The sequence below is a fragment of the Mesoplodon mirus genome, assembly GCF_964341445.2.
Source record: "Mesoplodon mirus genome assembly, chromosome: 17".
Classification (NCBI taxonomy): Eukaryota; Metazoa; Chordata; class Mammalia; order Artiodactyla; family Ziphiidae; genus Mesoplodon; species Mesoplodon mirus.
Window position 1 is genome coordinate 22,611,445 of NC_138993.1, and position 19,381 is coordinate 22,630,825.

Here is a 19,381-nt window from a genome sequence, read left to right on the forward strand (position 1 = left end):
CTCTTCCAGCTTCTGTTGGCTCCACGTGTTCCTTGCGTTGGGGTGCATGACTTGGGGCTCTATGCCTCTGTCCTCACGTGGTCTACTTTCCTGTGTGTCTGAGTCTCAAATCTCCCTGTACCTTTCTCACATAAAGACACCTGAGTGGAAATAAAGAAAAGGCCAATCATAGAGTAAGCAAAGGCTATTTATTCAGAGCTTGCTAGAATAAGGGAGTCAGCCACATTACTTGTGTTTTGGCAGAGACTCAAAGGCAGGCAGAGGGGTGGGAAAGCTTATAGTGGAAAAAAGGGAAATCTTCAAGTATGCCCTGATTGCAGGCTGTTGGCCTGGGGAAGCTGTAGGTGGGCTCACTAGAAGTTGTGCAACCTATGTGATTGGTAAGGGGTGCATATTTGGCTTTCTCTGGTTGGTCCTAAGTTGGAAGTAGGGACAAAAACTAGGGAAGCTGTTATTTATTAATCAAGCACTGGCCATTTTGGGGCCATTTGTTACAGGGGTTAATGTTTGGCTCCTGAATTGTTATTAGAGTTAGTGGTCTGACTTCAGATGGCAGGCTAGCTGGTTACTGTAGATGATGGTTGGTTTCCTGGGTTGGTTGCTGCAGGTTGTGGGTCAGAGTCCTGTTTTTATATATGGCCTAGTCACTGTCTGTTTGCGTGCTCAGCCTCTCACCTGTCACTGAATTTAGGGCCCACCCTAAATCCAGGATGGTCTCGTCTCGAGGTCTTTAACTTAATTACACCTGCAAACATCCTTTTTCCAAATAAGCTCATATTCACAGTTTCTGGGAGTGAGGACACAGACATCTGTCTGAGGGACCACAATTGGTTTAGAAATCATGTTTGCTTGTTTACAGAGTAAAAATAAAAGACTTTTCCCCTTACTGTCCTGAATGAGACAAGCAGGGAGGTTATGACTGGATTTCACCAAAGACCTATAATTTCTTTTTCAAACAGTTGACTGGGCATCCCTTAAAACTTAGATTTTAGCTGCAGACCAACCCTTGTATGTCTACACCCCAAAATGAGATGTTTTTGTAGTCCAGTACTATGTGTACCTTCAGAGAAATCCCACCTTTGACTTAAAGCTATCAATGAGTAATATCTGAATGTTCTCTAAATTGTCTTTGAAAGAAAGTTAAGGAACAGTACCAATCCTCTGGTTTTTTCTATTTTCAGCATCCTGAAACTTTAATCTCATTACCTAGCCAGGGAAGAGAAAAGTCCCTAGTTTCAGCAGATCCTAAGACTCTGGTATATAATAGGTATGCAATACATTTTTAATGATTCAATTAATTTATTCTTTTTGGATGACACTGATGATGTAACTTCTCTTGAAAACATGTGGTTGAAAAGACTTGTCCTCTTTTTTACCTGAAGTATGTATTATTGATTCTTACTCATTTGTGCAGTTTGTTACATTTTCCCCATGATTCCTCTTTAATTTATTGTTGGAATTGAACCATCCAGAACTGATTCCATAATGCTTATGACAAATATAGACATAATTTTAAACTCTCAATTCCAGGAAAACTTTTCTCTCTTCCCCAGGTCAGTTTTTTTAGCTTCCCCAGTTAAACGTCAGCTTCAGATATTAAACTCTCCCTCCCACTTGGAAAACAAAAACAAAAGCAATTTCACACTTATGTGAAAATTAACTAAGTAATTTTTCTTTCCTTGTTTTCTAATAAAATGTATGTTCTAAAGGGGGTAGGAGGTAATTATAAACTTAACTACTTAAACTGCCTGACAGGTCCACATAGCAGCTTTTTCCATTCAGCATGAAAAATGGTGCTTATGTGACATGGGCGCACATAGACAGTTGCCTCGTCTTGATTCTTTTAAGCCAGAAGCTCTCAAAACCCTAGGGGAGTTTGACAGCCTTGCTTTATTTTGCTCATTAACTTGAAGGGAGGTACCAGACGATGAGTTTCTAAAAACTCAAACCATGGCCTTTTAAAAATCTCCTCCCAAGGGCCAATTACAGGCACTCGCCTCTTGAATTCAGATGAGATGGTGCACAAAAATCATGCTCATCACAATGCTTTAGTACATACTAAATACCTAATAAATGTAAATTTGGATCCTAATTACTTCAAATTTCATCCTTCCTGCTTGGATGTATGACCTTTGGCGAATTTCCTTATTTCTTGAAGTCTTAGTCTCCTCATTTACAAAAAACAGGTAAAAATCATGTCTAGCTTATAGGATTGCTCTGAAGGATAAAACAGATAATCTATGTGAAAGTACTTATGGTAATTAGTAAATGTTGGCTATAGTTAATATAGAACATGGTGGTTTATAGTATTTCCATTGCACTGTTTTCTGTAAAGCTACTTTTTTTTTTTTTTTTTTTTTTTTTTTTTTTGTGGTATGCGGGCCTCTCACTGTTGTGGCCTCTCCCGTTGCGGAGCACAGGCTCTGGATGCACAGACTCAGCAGCCATGGCTCACGGGCCTAGCCGCTCCGTGGCATGTGGGATCCTCCCGGACCGGGGATCGAACCCGTGTCCCCTCCATTGGCAGGTGAACTCCCAACCACTGCGCCACCAGGGAAGCCCTAAGGCTACTTTTTTAGTTGAGAGTGTTTTGCCTAAATGTTTTTTGATAAGTAATATTTGGATATTTACTATCAAATACTGTAGGTATTATAAGGTGTTATTGTTTTTTAAATCACTTAATTCATATTTATATTTCCCACAATGCTTTGTATATAATATGTACCGACATACATGGTTTGAATGAAAGAATAATTAATGCTGTCTAGTCTCTAAACTCTTGTTTTTATTGATTTATGCAATTGTAATGAATTATCAGTAGATGGCAGTAGTTTGTTTTCATTTTATTTTTTGTCTATTCTACAGTAGAGATCCAGAAAAAATGAAAACTTCCTCAATTTTAAGCCAGATATCCTTTCATGAATAGCTGGTTTAAATAAATATCACCCAAGAGTTCTTCAGTTTATGCTGCTTCAGAAATAGATATCAAGAAGTACCAGTTTATTTTTTATTGTATAAATCTAATTTTCTTAATTTTTTTTGTTGTTGTTGGTTTCTTCATCAAATACTTTAAAAAATACAAAAATGAGTAAGACTTCCTGGAACTTATAGTCTAATAAGGAAATATAATATAAAATAGTGTAAACAGTAGGAATAGAAATTGTTGAGTGGCAGGAATTTGCTAAATGCTTTATATTCATTATTTCACTTCATCCTCACAAAAATCTAATGAGGAAGGTACTATCATTGACAAGGAATCTGAGGCTCAGGTTGGAAAGAATTTACCTAATAAACTAGTAAGTGGCACAACCTAGATTCAAGATTAGCCCTATCTTACCCTGAGACCTAGACTGTTATCTATCTTGGTATAATAGAGATATAGAAACAATTGTACTAAAAAGAGAGAGAGAGAGATCATATCTACCCAGAAAGATCAAGAAAAACTTCTTAAAGAAGATGCATCTAAGGTGGAGTTGAAAGATTGGTTGCTATTTGATGTGATCAGAACAGTGTTTCAGAAGCATTATTCTGTCAGTAGAACAGGGTCAATTGAAGTGGAGATAGACTATAGTTAGACACCTGTTATGTTCCAGGCACTGTTCTAGGTCTCTTTCCTCATGGAGCTTACATTTGTAAAAGGAAATAAAAAAGAAAAGTGATAAAAGTGATAAATGCTGTTAAGAAAAATGAGGCAGGGTAAGGAAATGGGGGATGAAGGTCATGTTTTAGAGGGATTATCAGGGAAGCCTTCTTAGCTAAGACAGTATTTGGAAGAGGTAAGGAGTGGTTGGATTCCAATATAATTTAAAGGTGGAACCAGTGAGTTTTGCCAAAAGAATTGCATGCAGCATGTAAGAGAAAGAAAAGAGTCAAGATTCTGATTTGTCTATTGAGTAAAACAATTGGGGCAGCAGTCTTGGGCCACATACTTGGGGACTATCTCAAATGATTTCCCAAAGGGTCTATGGAACATCAACAATGAGCTCTCATTTATGCTTATCTTGGGCAAAGCTGATTAAATTGCCTTGGGCTCTGTACCCTTCTAGATACCTCCCTGCTAATGTTCTAGAGTTTTGAGTGTGAATAAGAAAAATGAACTTATAATTTACTGGGATGGAGAGACCATGAAGGAGCAGGTTTAGGGGTAGTGATGGAGTGGACAGAGACATAAAGGGTTCGGTTTGGAACATAGTAAGTTGAAATGCCTATAAGAAATTCAAGTGGAGATATCAGGTAGGAAATTGTGTATGAGTCTGGAGCTCAAGAGGGATGTCAGGTTAGGGATATGAATTTGGGAGTTGTGAGCCTATAAGGGGAGTTTAAAGCCATAGAACTGGATGGCATTACCTGCAGAGTAAGTTTAGAGAAAAGAAGAGGCCTGAGGACTGAGTGCTAGGGCACTCTAACGTAAATGAGAAAGGTGAGGAGGAGCCAGCAAAGGAAACAAAGAAGTCTGTTGTTTCAAGGAGGAAGGCATGATCAAATGTGTCAAATAACATGGATACATTAAGGAAGATGAGGACCAAACTTGCCATTGAATTGGCAATGTGGATGTCATAGATACCTTGATAAGAACTTTAGAGTTGTAAATGGTTAATTCTGGTGGGTTCAAGAAGAATAGGTGGAGAGGAAGTAGACAGCAAGGATCTTGGCTATAAAGGAGAGCAAAGAAAGGGGTCAATAGCTGAAAGAGATTAAAGTGTCAAGCCAAAGTGGTTATTGTTGTTGATGATTATACAATAGGCTGTCCAGGATAATATGTTTGACCAAATAAAGGAGGAAATTCTATTGATGGGACGTTTGAAGGAGCAATGTCCTTGAGTAGGAGAGGAAGGGGTACAGAAGTAGAGGGTTGGCCCTAGGTCAGAGCAAGTACACTTTATTCACTGCAAGAAAAGAATAGACTAGTATATAGGTATAGGTCCAGGAAGACTGGTAGATGGGGTGATTTACCACCCTCTCTGATATTTTCCTACTATCTCAGTTAAATAAGAAGATGGGTTATCAACTGAAAGAGAGGGGGAAAGAGACGTGGGAGGTTTGAAGACAGAGAAGAAGGAGTGAAATAATCATCCATGAAACTTGATGAATCCTAGGGGCCTAGCAAGGGCCCACTTGACATAAAGTGTCTTGAATTTTAAGTGAGACCACAGGACAGGTGTGTGCTTTTCTTGAGGTGTATTCAGCTACTAGTATGTAAGCAAAGCAACTGGTGGGAATTTTTCCAGGGAAGTAGGACAGGGAGAGAGCGGTACAAAAAAACTGAGATTGAATGCAAAGGAATCTAAACTGGGTAAGTGACGTGAGTACGTGAAAGGCTAAGGGACCATGAAAAGGTAGAAGAGTCAATGTGGTTGAATAGCTCTTACGGTCAAAATACTAGGAGGGATGAGCTGAAAAATAAGTGTTTGAATCTGAGATTATGGATGAGGTGTAGTGATACTCTGTGGGTGGCTGGGGAGGATGGATAAGGAAAAAGAACTGAGAAGTCAGGGTATTAAAAGTACTACCTGTGTGGATGTTGAAATTCCAAAGAAATATTTTAAAAGTAGTAATAGAGACACAGTAAGTCAGATACTATAATCTAGGAGTGAAGGGTAGAGATTTAGAAGTCAACTGATAACAATAAGGAAGAGTAAAGCTTACTTTACTTTTTACTTTTTCTTACTTTACTCATCTGAAGTTCATGATGGCATGAACTTCAGAGAAACTACGTGGTTTTAGGGAGGAGGTGTTTCTAAAAGGATGTCATCTAAAAAGAAAAATCCATATGTTCAAATGTTAAGCAGGAACACTACATTCCTTTTATTAATCATGCAAAATTGTATGATTTCTTTTGTATAGGAATGGACGGGCAAAATCAGATACTCTTTTTCCAAAGACTGGTACTGCCTTTAACTCTGCCAACTCAGCATTCATTTGTTGCGCTGGTACAGGAAAGAACTCTTTCTCTCCATCTTACAGGGGAGGAAAAAACTGCCCTTTTATCTCATCAGTTTCTCCTACGTATAGAAGAGATTGAACGGTGATTTTAAACTTGTGTAAGGCTTACCCTGGCCTTACACAGGAGTGCCATATTCCCTGCATCCTATACCCATGACAGAAGTTGCTAATTCATATTAGCACTCTTTTTCACAGATTCTGGTTACAGTTTTAGAATCCATTTCATAATAGTTCTAGAGGTACTAGCTACTAATCCAGAATAATTAGTTACTCACTCTATGTCAGTTACTGTGCTAAGCATGTTACATACATTAATTATTACAACAGCCCTATGAGGTTTTACAGATGAGGACACTGATGAGCAAAGAAATTAAGAAACTTCTCAGGGTCATAACAGCTGAAAAGCAGGACAACCAAGATGGAAAGACAGTTCTACTTTTTTCCCCCAAATCTCTCACTTAGTCATTGTATTTTAATTCTTGGAACTGATGACGAATGTCATCGTCATCCTTGTGAGATATTTGACAGTTAATTTACCTTCAGGATCACTAATACATGACGGGAAAAAAAAGAAAAGTGAAAGATTATCTACGCTGATTATTTTGTAGGAGTAAAGAAGGTGAACTAAAAAGGGGAAAAGAGACACAAGAATGTCAGGCAACAAAGAAGGGAAGAGTCAAGGAGTTCCTGAAGAAGGTAATGAAGCTATCTTCAGAAATATATAACTAAAAGATGAGCGGTAACAAAAAAGTAGTATGATAGGATAATTGTGTTAAAATTAGTAGCAAATTAGAATAGAGGGAAGCTGTTGCTGTTTACCAGGAGAAAACTTATAGAATGTTTAGAAAAAGTATAACAACCTGAAAATTCAAGCCTATAATGAAAATTCATCAACTGCAATTGAGAAATGGTTATGGTACCACTATAATTGTAGTATATGTGCAAATGGTCTAGATACAAATTTTTAGGACAATCAAAATATTTATACTGTTCCATAAAGTAACAGATATAATATTGCAGTAGGTGACTTTGAATTGTCTGTTTTTATGGCCTTTGATTTTGGTTTTGTTTATAGTCAAAAAGGAAGAGTACCAACCCTAAATTTAGTTTATTTTTGAGAAAACACAACAATTTTCATGACTTTGAGTGAAGAAACATGTTTCTTAGAATGTTTGCATTTAGATTTTTATTATGTACTTTATTTTGTCTAGCTCTGGCTAAACAAGACACATCTTCATTAACTGATGCTGTCGAGCAAGTTGCACAGCAACAACAATCACAAACATCAGAAATAGAAAAAAACAAAAAAGTTCTGTTCCATTTGCAGGTAACCTGTTTCACACAGTCTTTTAAATGAGTCTTTATGTTCTTCAAAGCTATATTAAATTTGTAACAGGGAAATTATTAAGCATAACTTAATAACTCTGAGGAGGCAACTTAAAATGTCTGTTTTTCATATTTACACCTTCTAAATTATTCTGGTATCCCTAAGTAAAGTCTACATGAGTATTCCAGTTTCATGGAACGTTTTACACATCCAGTGTGCAAACATTCAACAATGTCACTGTGACTATAAATAAGCATAAAAAATATGTCACATAGAATTATTTTAAATTCACTCTATTTGATAGTTTTTCCTAAAATTCTGAATTGAAAGAAGGTTAAGTTTTTAAGCCTGTGTTCTTAAAGCTATGGCTCATGAATTACAAGTTGCCAGTGAATATTTCAGGTAGATAAGGAACATTTCTGTGTTCCTTAAATTTAAAAATATGTTCATAATTCCACCACAGGCATCTGGAAGCCATACTTGTTTTTGTATTCAGCATAATTAGACATAACTGTTCTCTGTTAATATAGCTAAAGGAGCAAAAATGAAACCTGTGTATTTAATTTTTAAAGGTTTTTTTAATTAAGTATAACATAGAAATGAAAAGAATATGCTCTAGAGCAGGGGTCCCCAGCCCCTGGGCCACGGACAGGCACCGATCTGTGGCCTGTTAGGAACTGGGCCACACAGCAGGAGGTGAGCAGCAGACGAACGAGCGAAGCTTCATCTATATTTACAGCCGCTCCCCATTGCTCACATTACCTCTCTGCCTCCTGTCAGATCAGTGGTGGCATTAGATTCCCATAGGAGCGCGAACCCTACTGTGAACTGCGCATGCGAGGGATCTAGGTTGCACGCTCCTCATGAGAATCTAATGCCTGATGATCTGAGGTGGAGCTGAGGCACTAGGGAGCATCTGTAAATACAGATTATCATTAGCAGAGAGGTTTGACTGCACAGAGACCATAATAAATCAGTTGCTTGCAGATTCATATCAAAACCCTCTCAGTGAATGACAAGTGAAAACAAGCTCAGGGCTCCCACTGATTCTGCATTATGGTGAGTTGTATAATTATTTCATTATATATCACAATGTAATGATAATAGAAATGAAGTGCACAATAAATGTGATGCGCTTGAATCATCCCGAAACCATCTCCCCCCAGTCCCCCACCCTAGGCCGAGGAAAAACTGTCTTCCATGAAACCTGTCCCTGGTGCCAAAAAGGTTGGGGACTGCTGCTCTAGAGCTGAACTGCCTAGTTTGAAAGAAGAGATTTGCTACTTCCGGTTCCATGGTTTAATCTCTCCATGCTTCTGTTTTCTCATTTGTAAAATGGAGATAATAATAAGACCTGCCTGTAAGGTTTTCATGACAATTAAATGAAATAATACTTGTAAACATTATGTAAGATATACTTGCTGGGGCCCTGGTAGGCAGTATGGGACCAGATTTTGATAATGGCTTTAGGTATTAATGCATCAACAGAGATATGATGATAATAATTATACCTTTGTGGTAATATAGATTTCTTATAAGTATTTGCATTGCATTAGTCACTTTCAGAAAACAATACATGTTGACAATAGGATATAATACAAAGATAATAATGTCTTAGATTTCTATAAAGACATTTTCTATAAAAATTGTCAATCTTCAAAGAGTTTTACAGATGTTATTTCATTTATGTTGAGGGCCTAATTTCTATTAAGCATTTTGCTGAATATTGTCCTCACTCTTACACTACTCACCATCTATTAAAGAGGGAGACAAATAAGTAAACAAATAATTACATGCAGGGAAGTGATGTCAACAGTAGAAGCGTAAACACAGATTTAACACTGAAAGAGGAGTTATCGGTTGAGTTTTAAAAAATATCTGGAGTTCACTTGAATGATTAGGTGTCTGGGATAGGTTTGAGGGTTAGGGGGTGAGGAGGACAATATTCCAGACAAAAAGAACCTGAAAAAAATTCACAGAGTCCTGAAATAAAATTGGTACATTTATAGAACTATAAGTAGTTTGGTAGTGGGATAACATAGAATGTATTTTGAGAAGCAACAAGAGATGTATGGCATGATAAAAAACTTGAATTTTATTCTAGAGGTGATGGGAGGGTTTTGATGGACTTCAAGCAAAAGAGTGAATGATTAAATTACGTTTTAGAAAGAGAATTCTAGATGCATGAAAGATACTTGTTATAATCCAATATCAATTTAAGATAAAAACTTCCAGCAAATTAGGAATAGAAGAGAACTCCAGCCAACTAAAAAAGGGCATCTACATAAATCCTACAGCCAACAGCATACCTAATAGGGAGAGACTGAATATTTCTCTCCTAAGATCAGGGATAAGGCAAGCATGTGTCTTCTCATCACTTCTATTCATTCTACGGTACTGATAATTCAAGCCACTCCTTGCAAGAAAAAGAAATTCCCAGATTGGGAAGGAGGGAGTAAAACTGTTTTTATTCACAGATAGCATGATTATTTCTGGAAAATCCTAAGGAATCTATTATTTTAAAAAGCTATTAGGACTAATAAGGGAGTTTAGAAAGGTTGCAAGATAAGATTAATTATAAAAATCAGTTGTATTTACATATATTGAAAGAAACTATCAGAAATTAAAAATTTTAAAGCATTATCATTTACAGTAACATCAAAAATATGAAATACTTAGGGGTAAATTTGACGAAAGTTTTGTGTTATAGACTGAATGTTTATATCTCCCCAAAATTCATATGTTGAAGCCTTAGTCACCAATGTGATTGTATTTGGAGGTGAGGACTTTGGGAGGTAATTAGGCTTAGATGAGGTCATGAGAATGGGGTCCTGGTGGTAGGATTAGTGCCCTTATAAAAAGAGACGCCAGAGAGCATGCTTTCTGCCGTGTGAGGACACAGTGAGAAGGTGGCCCTCTGCAAGCCAGGAAGAGTTCTCACCAGAACCTGACTATGCTGACACCCTTTCCAGCCTACAGAACTGTGAGAAATAAATTTCTGTTGTTTTAGCCACTAAGTCTATGGTATTTTGTTATGGCAGCCTCATCAGCCTAAGACAATATGTAAGACCTGTATACTGAATACTGTGAAACACTGCTGAGAGAAATTAAGGACCAAAATAGAGAGATATACCATTTTCATGAATCATAAGGCTCAGTATTGTTAACATGTGAGTTCTTTCTCTTTTACCTATTGTTTAAAAGCAGCTCCAATCAAAGCCCAGCAGGCATTTTTTAGAGAAATTGACAGGCTGATTCTAAAAGTCCTATGGAAACACAAAGAACCTATAGTAGCCAAAACAACTGTGAAGAACAATGTTGGAAGTAGTACTATTACTTTGTTGTTGTTTTTTTTTTTGGCCGCGCCACACAGCTTGCAGGATCTCAGTTCCCCGACCAGGGATTGAACCCGGGCCCTCGGCAGTGAGAGCCCAGAATACTAACCACTAGGCCACCAGGGAACTCCCATAATATTACCTGACTTTGAGATTTATTACAGAGTACAGTAATCAGGACAGTGTAACATGGCGTAGAGACAGACATATAGATCCATGGAACAGAAGAGAGTAGTATCCAGAAATAGCCCCACACATAACAATTGATTTCAGAGGTGCTCTCATGGACAGAATGTTTGTGTTCCTTCCAATGTGATGGTATTTGGAGATGAGGCTTTTAGGAGGCAAATAGGTTTAGATGAGGTTGTGAGGGTGGGGGCCCTATGATGGGATTATAGGAAGAGAAAGAGACCCGAGAGCTTTTCTCCCTCTCTCTCTCCCTCTCCCTCTCCCTCTCCCTCTCTTCCCCCTCTCCCCCTCTCTCCCCCTCTCTCCCCCTCTCTCCCCCTCTCCCTCCCCCTCTCCCTCTCCCTCTCCCCCTGCCATATGAGGACACAGCAAAAAGGCATTTGTCTGCAAGCCAGGAATAGGCCTCTCACCAGTAACCAAATCTGCTGCACCTCGATCTTGGACTTCCTAGCCTCCAGAGTTGTAAGAAATCAAGTCTGTTGTTTATGCCACCCAGTCTATGGTGTTTTTTGTTTTTTTTGGGGTTTTGTTGTTTTTTTTTTATAGAAGCTCGAGCTGATTAGGATGAATGCCAAGGCACTTCATTAGAGAAAGAATAATCTTTCAACAAGTGGTGGAGGACAGCTACATGCAAAAAAACTGAACTTCAATTTCCACCTCATACTGTATATGAAAATTAACTCAAAATGGATCATAGGGCTAAATACAAGAATTGAAAGTACAAAGTATCTAGAAGAAAATATAGGAGAAAAACTTAGTGATGCTGGGTTTAGCAAAGGTTTCTTAAATAGTACACAAAAATTTTAGAAATTGGACTTCATTAAAAAAAGTTTTTATTTCTGTTCAAAAGGCACTGTTATGAAAATGAATGTGACGTATACCTGCTGGGGCCCTATGGGCATTTGGGTTGTCATAGACTGGGAGAAAACACTTGAAAACATACCTGACAATGTACTTGAATTTATTTATACTGTATAAAGAACTCTTACAATTCAAGAAGGCAAACAACCCAGTTTAAAAATGGGCAAAAGATTTCAATGGTCATTTCATGCAAAAAGATATTGCAAAAGACAAGCACATGAAAAGATACTCAGTATCATCAATTATTAAAGAAATACAAATTGAAATCATAATGAGATTTCATTCTGTACCCACTAGAATGGGTAAATTTAGAAAGACTGACCATACCAAGTGCTGGTACAGATATAAAAGAACTGGAATTCTCAGACCCAATTATTTTGGAATGTAAGTGATGCACCATTTGAGAAAATAGTTTACAGTTTCTTAAAAGTTTAAAATATATCTACCATATAACCCATACATTCAATTTCTAGCTATTCATTTACCCAAGAGAAATAAAAGTGTATACGCACTGGAAAACCAGGAACAACACAAATGTCTACCAGATGAATGAGTAAACAAAGTGTGGTATATTCATACAAGAAATATTGCTCAGCAATAAAAAGAAAGAGTTACTGATATATCTGACAACATGGATGAGTCTCTAATTAGGCTGAGTGAAAGGAGTGAGACTAAAATTGTATATATTGTATGATTCTTTTCACATAAAATTCTTGAAGATGCAAACTAATTTTTGGTGACAGAGCAGATGAATGTTTGCCTGGAAACAGCTGAGGAGGGAAGGATAGATCACGAGGGATCAGGAGGAACCTTTTTTGGACATGTCTGATATTTGGACATGTGGGTAATGAATAAGTTCACTGTCTTAATTGTGACAGTCTCATGATCATAAAAGTAAGTCAAAACTTGTCAAATTGGGCTTCCCTGGTGGCGCAGTGGTTGAGAGTCCGCCTGCCGATGCAGGGGACACGGGTTCGTGCCCCGGTCCGGGAGGATCCCACGTGCCGCGGAGCGGCTGGGTCCGTGAGCCATGGCCGCTGAGCCTGCGCGTCCGGAGCCTGTGCTCCGCAGCGGGAGGGGCCACAACAGCGAGAGACCCGCGTACCGCAAAAAAAAAAAAAAAAAAAAAAAAAAAAAAAAAAAAAAAAAAAAAACTTGTCAAATTGTAAAGTTTAAATATGTGCAGTTTATTTATATCAGTTATATTTCAATAAATCTATTAACAAAGAAAGAGAAGAGGGGGAGGGAGATGAGAAAGAGGAAGGAAAGAGGGAAGAAAGAATGAGAGGGAGGAGGAAGAAGAGGAGGAAAAGCAGGAGGAGGGGGAGAGGCAACAACAGCAAGAAGACATAAATTCTAGTGAAAGAGTAGAAGTGGATCGGAGGAGGAATTGAATAAAGCCAGGGAGAAAAGTCAACAGTCTATTAGTTATGTTAGTCTAAGAAAGAGAAGAGATGATGACCAAATTAGTGTAAATGTCATCTCCCTATATTGATCAATAGGGTCAACAGCCTGATCTAGTTGACAGGTCATGTGTCCCTTTCCTGACCATTCCATGTACATCACTCATTCACTAATTTATTAAATATTTATAGAGCACCTACTTTGTGCCAGGTACTATTTTAACTACAGGGAAGATGGTGGTAAAGAAGTTAGACCAGTTTACTGTACCCATGGAGTTTACTTTCTAGTTAAGGCAGGCAAGCAATAAAGATACAAAGTTATTCCATTGGTTGAGGTGTTACAAAGGAAATACAATAGGATGATGTGTAGAGAATAACGGAGAGGAAGGTGGGTAATTAATTTATATTTTGATTCAGGGAAGACTGTTCTGAGGAGTAATAATAAAGCTGAATTGTGAAAGACAAAGACCCCAGCAGGTAATAGCTAGGGATTGAGAATTCTAAGGTGCAGGGAACAATTACAAGTGCCCTTAGGAGAGAAGGAACTAGGCGTATTTCATAAACAAAAGGAAGCTGGAAGTGGGGAGAGTAGTACACGAGAGGGATGACAAAGTGGATAGGGATTAGAGCATGTATGGCCTTAAAAGCCATATTACAGGGGCTTCCCTGGTGGTGCAGTGGTTGAGAGTCCGCCTGCCGATGCAGGGGACATGGGTTCGTGCCCCGGTCCGGGAAGATCCCACATGCCGTGGAGCGACTGGGCCCGTGAGCCACGGCCGCTGAGCCTGCGCGTCCGGAGCCTGTGCTCCGCAGCGGGAGAGGCCTCAACAGTGAGAGGCCCACGTTCTGCAAAACAAAAAAAAAACAAACAAAACAAAAAGCCATATTACAGAATTTGAATTTTATTATTAGTGCAATGGAAAACCACTGGAGAATCTTGAGCAGGGAAGTAGCATGATATGATTTATGTTTTTAAAGGATTCTTCTGCCTGAAAAATGGAGTCTAGTTGGGGGAGAGGAGGAAGCATGGAAACAGGGAGACCAGTTGGAAGCTGGACTATGCTACAAAGACTGGTCAGAAGTGAGCTGGGATTTTATATATTTTGGAGGCCCAACCATCAAGATTTGTTGGTAAATAGATTGTGGGGGTTAAGGTAAAGGGAAGAATCAAGAACGACTACTAGGTTTTTAAGTGTCCAGGTGGGAAGTGGTACAGTTTATTGAAATCAGGAAAGCTGGAAGAGGAACATGTTGGGTGTGCAAATTAAAAGTTCTTTCCTGAACCTGTGTAGTTGAGACATCTATTACATGTCCAAATAGAACTGTCGAGTGGACATTTTAAATATTAGAGCTGGAGATAAAGATTGAAGTTAATCAGCACGATGTATTTTTCAGTGTACTTCCCTCTCTTGTCTCTGCCAAGAAAAGGATAGGCTGGGTCTGCCTTTTTAGTGAAGTGCTTCCCTCCCAAAATTATAAATTCATTTAAAGAGGATGACCATACTGGATAGAAGAAAAAGGATAAAGGCCTACAGTTGTATTGGTGGGAGGATCTACAGAATTTGATGAATAGTTAAATATAAAGAGAAGAGAGGGGCTTCCCTGGTGGCGCAGTGGTTGAGAGTCCGCCTGCCGATGCAGGGGAGAAGGGTTCGTGCCCCAGTCCGGGAAGATCCCACATGTGGAGGAGCGGCTGGGCCCGTGAGCCATGGCCACTGAGCCTGAGCGTCCGGAGCCTGTGCTCCGCAACGGGAGAGGCCACAACAGTGAGAGGCCCACGTACTGCAAAAAAAAAAAAAAAAAAAAAGAGAAGGGAGGAATTAAATATGGCTCCCAAAGGAATACCATTAACTAAGTTTGGGAACATAGGGGTGTGGTAATTTGCATTTTTAGTCCCAAATCTTCATCCTTGTGTATATCCACACCCTTTGCCATTTATCATTATAATGCCCTCCCATAATGGGTGAACATACTTTCTACCCCTCCACTGAGATTTGATCATGTGACCAGCTGGGATGTTATTCAAACAGAAGTTTGAAAAAGTTCCATAATTGGGCTTCCATTCTTCTGCATCTGCTATCGTCATGAGAAGGACATGCCTGGCCTGGCCCACTGGAGGATAAGATACATGTGAAGCAAAGCCAAGACACCCCGGTTGACCCAGTTGAAGCCAACCTAAATCATCTTACAGCCAGCCAACCTCCAGACATTTGAGGAAATCCAACCAAAGTCAACAGAACCACCTAGCCACGCCCAGTTGCTTCTCATCACGTGAGCAATAAACACTAGTTATATGTCACCGAGGTTTTGTGGTTCTGACAATAAGTGACTGATACAAGGGAGAGCAGGATGGGATCGGGGAGGGGAGGATTAGACTGATTTTTGGACACGATGAATTTGAGATGGCCAGTGGCAACTGGGTATAGGACTTAACAGCCACTTATATTCTGTGAATCATTAGCATATATGTATCTCAAGATCTAAGTATGGATAAGATTACCCAAGGAGTATATACAGAATGAGAGGAGGAAATTATGATGACTGCACCCTGAGGAAAACCTGTATTTGAAGGAACCATCGAGATTGAAAAGCAATGCTCAGAGATATCTGAGGAGAAGCAGAGAAGAGTGCTGGTAGGTTTTAAAAAGGAGGTGCTGGTTAGAAATGCCAAATGCCTCAGAGAGGCAAAGCTAAATATACCTTTAAACTCATCTTACAAGTGAAGACAGTGAGGTTTGAATAGGGTAATTAAGTTTGCTATGTATGATCACCCCAACTAGTAAATAGTAGTAAGGACACTAGAACCTAGATCTTTTGTGTTTTCAATTCAGGGTTTTATCATTTTTATCATATAGTTTTTCTTTAGCCCACAAATATATTATTAAAATGATTGTAAAGTATCTTTTACATATAAAATGTTAAGACAAAGGATAAAATTTTAATATTTAGAATTAGATGAACATTAAAAATAAGAAATATATAACCCTGGGCTCCCTCTGATTATAAAATAATTTTGTTACTTTATTACGTCTTCTGTTATGCATCAATTTTTCTATATCTGATAAATATATATTTTTTGTTAAGTGATTTTTCTACACACACTATGGATCAAAACAATGACTTTTCTTTCATGTTGAATATCATGAACTAATAATAATAATGTTGAAATATCTTACAGAATGAACTTCATGAGCTTAAAACACAAATAGCATCTGTCTCTGCAGAAACTAAAGAAACAGAAAGGCAAATTTATCAGCAAGATGCTGCCATACAGAATACCAAACTTCAGTGTGGAAACCTGGAAAATCAAATCAAATCCATACATACAGAAAATGTGAAGCTTAAATTTGACATAGAGGCAGCACAAGAAGATTTTGAGGAACAAATGATAAGATATAATGAATACTATGCAAAAATAAAAGCACATAAAGATAGTTTGAGAGAGGTAGAGAGCAAATGGTCATTCATGACTGAACTCAATGAGAAACGAGACCTTGTTAAAAAACTAAAGACAATGAAAGAGGAACTTATGCAGGATCTCCAGAATCCAGAAGGAAACCTGATGAAACAAGTACAGGTTTGAAATATCACTTATTAAAATGTTTTCTACTATTCCTTTTATTGCAAGTACACTTACTAAGTGATAAACTTATCATTAACTTAATAAAATACCCATGGGTGCTCTAACTCGATTCACAAATTTGAAAACTTCTATAAGTGCATGAGTTATGTAACAACTATGCCATATGTGCAAATGCATAAAGGAAACATCCCCAAATCCCTTATGGATTAATAAAAATATATAGCAAACAAAATCACAGTGAACAATTAATCCATTTGTTACAGAAGGTGTGACTCACAAAGATGTTGAAACTCTAGCTTCCAGGCTAATGGATCCAGACCAATTAAAATCAATTTAGTGTGCTTAATGCTGTCACACAAACAATATGAATTAATAATTGTACCGTAAGCATCTTTTTCTTAATATTCTTTGAAGACATTGGGAGATAAAAACTTAAAATATCTATTATTTCTTGATAAAGAATTTTAAAATATCCTTTATATCGTAGCTGGGCAGTTGCCCCTGTGACTACCACTTTCCTTTATTTCTTATTTTCATTTGGTTTTTACTTCTATATTTTCAAATCTAAGGTTTGCTTGTTTGAATAACCATTCTTTGTTCCTCGTACCTATAGAAGTAATATTCTAATCCTGTTTATCAAAATTAAATGTGATGGCTAGTTTTCTTAAATTACAGAAACACTGAAAATCTTGGATTTATATTGACCATTCATTGTTTGATGTGTATATTTTAAATTCTATAAAAATACAGGAAGACATTGCAAACCTAAAGGATAAAATTATAACTGTAAAAGAATCCATCATTGAAAAAACTTGTTTTCTTGAGGAAGAAAAAAAGACACATGAAAAATTAAGAAAAGAAATAGAGGTAAGTCTTAATTATCTGGATTTCAATGTTTTATGGGACCATTTTTTAAACTTTTACTATAGTCATAATTTCCATAGTTTACTCTCAATTCCCAAAACAACTAGAGAACAAAAAAGAACTACAAAAAGCAGTTGATAAGTCTAAACCATTAATAGATAAGTATAAAGACTCCTTCATTCAAAAATATTCAAATATATTAATACATTCAAAGAAAGCAAGTACTCACTCTTATTTAAATCTGGTCTAGAATTCTTCCAGGTTGCATTCCACCAATTTTGTATCCAATTAATGGCTAGAAAGCAGAGGCTAATACTGTATGTGGCTTTTTCAGATTGGCTTCTTTCACCTAGCAATATGCATTTAAAATCCTTCCATGTGTTTTCATGTCTTGATAGTGAGCTGAGTGATAATTCCATTCTCTAGATGTACCACTGTTTATCCATTCACCTGCTAGAGGACATCTTTCTTGCTTCCAGGTTTAGGCCATTATGAATAAAGTTGCTATAAACATAAAAAAAAAAGGAAGTAGAAGCTATCCAGTGAAAAATATGACCATTCCTAGACAGAAATTAAAGACTCTTCAAAGTAAAGTAAAGACAATGGAAGTATTGGTATTCTAAACCCTTCTGACTTCCTATTTGTAATTTTCAACTGTCCAATTAAAAACAACAAACTGATATGTAAAATTAAAAGTGAAACTAAATTTGAGGTGCCACTGGCAGACCTCTACAGTCACCATTGTTTAGATGAGGGCAGAACAAAAATGGAAAAGTGTACGTTGTTAAGGGCAAAAAAATAATTTTCACCCTTAAAAATTACTTTGGAAAATAAAAAGATGTATATTTTTAACTTGTTTGTGTCTAATTTGACACAATAAAAAAAAACCTGAGGAATTTGAAGACAAAACCCCTCACCTTTACAAAACATTCTCTTCAAGAAACACCATGGGGCTTCCCTGGTGGCGCAGTGGTTGAGAGTCTGCCTGCCGATGCAGGGGACACGGGTTCGTGCCCCGGTCTGGGAAGATCCCACATGCCGCGGAGCGCCTGGACCCGTGAGCCATGGCCGTTGAGCCTGCGCGTCCGGAGCCTGTGCTCCGCAACGGGAGAGGCCACAACAGTGAGAGGCCCACATACCGCAAAAAAAAAAAAAAAAAAGAAACACCATGATTTTATCTTATATTTTACTAGCAATCTAAATAAATGGGTATCTTTTTTACCCTTCTAGATATCAAGATTTATTATAAAACTATAATAGTAAGAGTATATAAGTGGCATAGAAATAGAAAAAATGATTAATGAAACAGAAAAAAAGAATCCAGAAATAATCCATCATAAATGGTACAAACAAAAATAAGTTAGCCATATGAAAAAATAAAGACAATTTTGTAATAAAATTAGATTCCTACCTCTTAATACATACGTGCACATGCTTCCACGAGGATTGAAGACAATATAGGAGACAAACTTAACCATTTGTGTTACAGAAGTATTTATTTTAAAAGACACACAGACATATATGCAAACTGCATGATTAAATGTTACTTTTGACTATACTATAAATTTCTAGATTATTGAGATGCAGCATAACAATAAAGAAGACAAGACTCATTTTGAGAGAGGGTATTTGTAACATATATAAGTGACTAAGAGATAAGAAAATTTCAAACAAGCCATAGAACATTGGTAAAATGGTATGAAAAGTCTTACCTTTCAAAACATGAATATCAAAAAAAAAAACCCAGTGGAAATGATGAACAACCTCGCTAACAATAAGGGGTTGATAATTCAAACCACAATAAGGCACCATATTTAGCCTGTCAGTTATCAATATTACAATTTGTAAGATGTGGACCATCTGAATTCTAAAATAC

The 19,381-nt window shown here is 37.5% G+C and overlaps 1 protein-coding gene across 3 annotated transcripts in view; it reads left to right on the plus strand.

Annotated features, from left to right (window-relative positions):
• The first annotated feature begins 6,555 nt into the window (after positions 1-6,555).
• CCDC122 (coiled-coil domain containing 122) overlaps positions 6,556-19,381 on the plus strand; it is a 38,390-nt gene continuing 25,564 nt past the window's right edge. For all 3 annotated transcript variants that reach the window (XM_082602154.1, XM_082602153.1, XM_082602152.1), the window contains exons 1-4: positions 6,556-6,639; positions 7,155-7,270; positions 16,237-16,635; positions 17,392-17,508. In XM_082602154.1, coding sequence (XP_082458280.1) covers positions 6,594-6,639; positions 7,155-7,270; positions 16,237-16,635; positions 17,392-17,508 — 678 coding nt within the window. In that variant the 5' untranslated portion in view covers positions 6,556-6,593. The remainder of the gene's footprint in view (positions 6,640-7,154; positions 7,271-16,236; positions 16,636-17,391; positions 17,509-19,381) is intronic.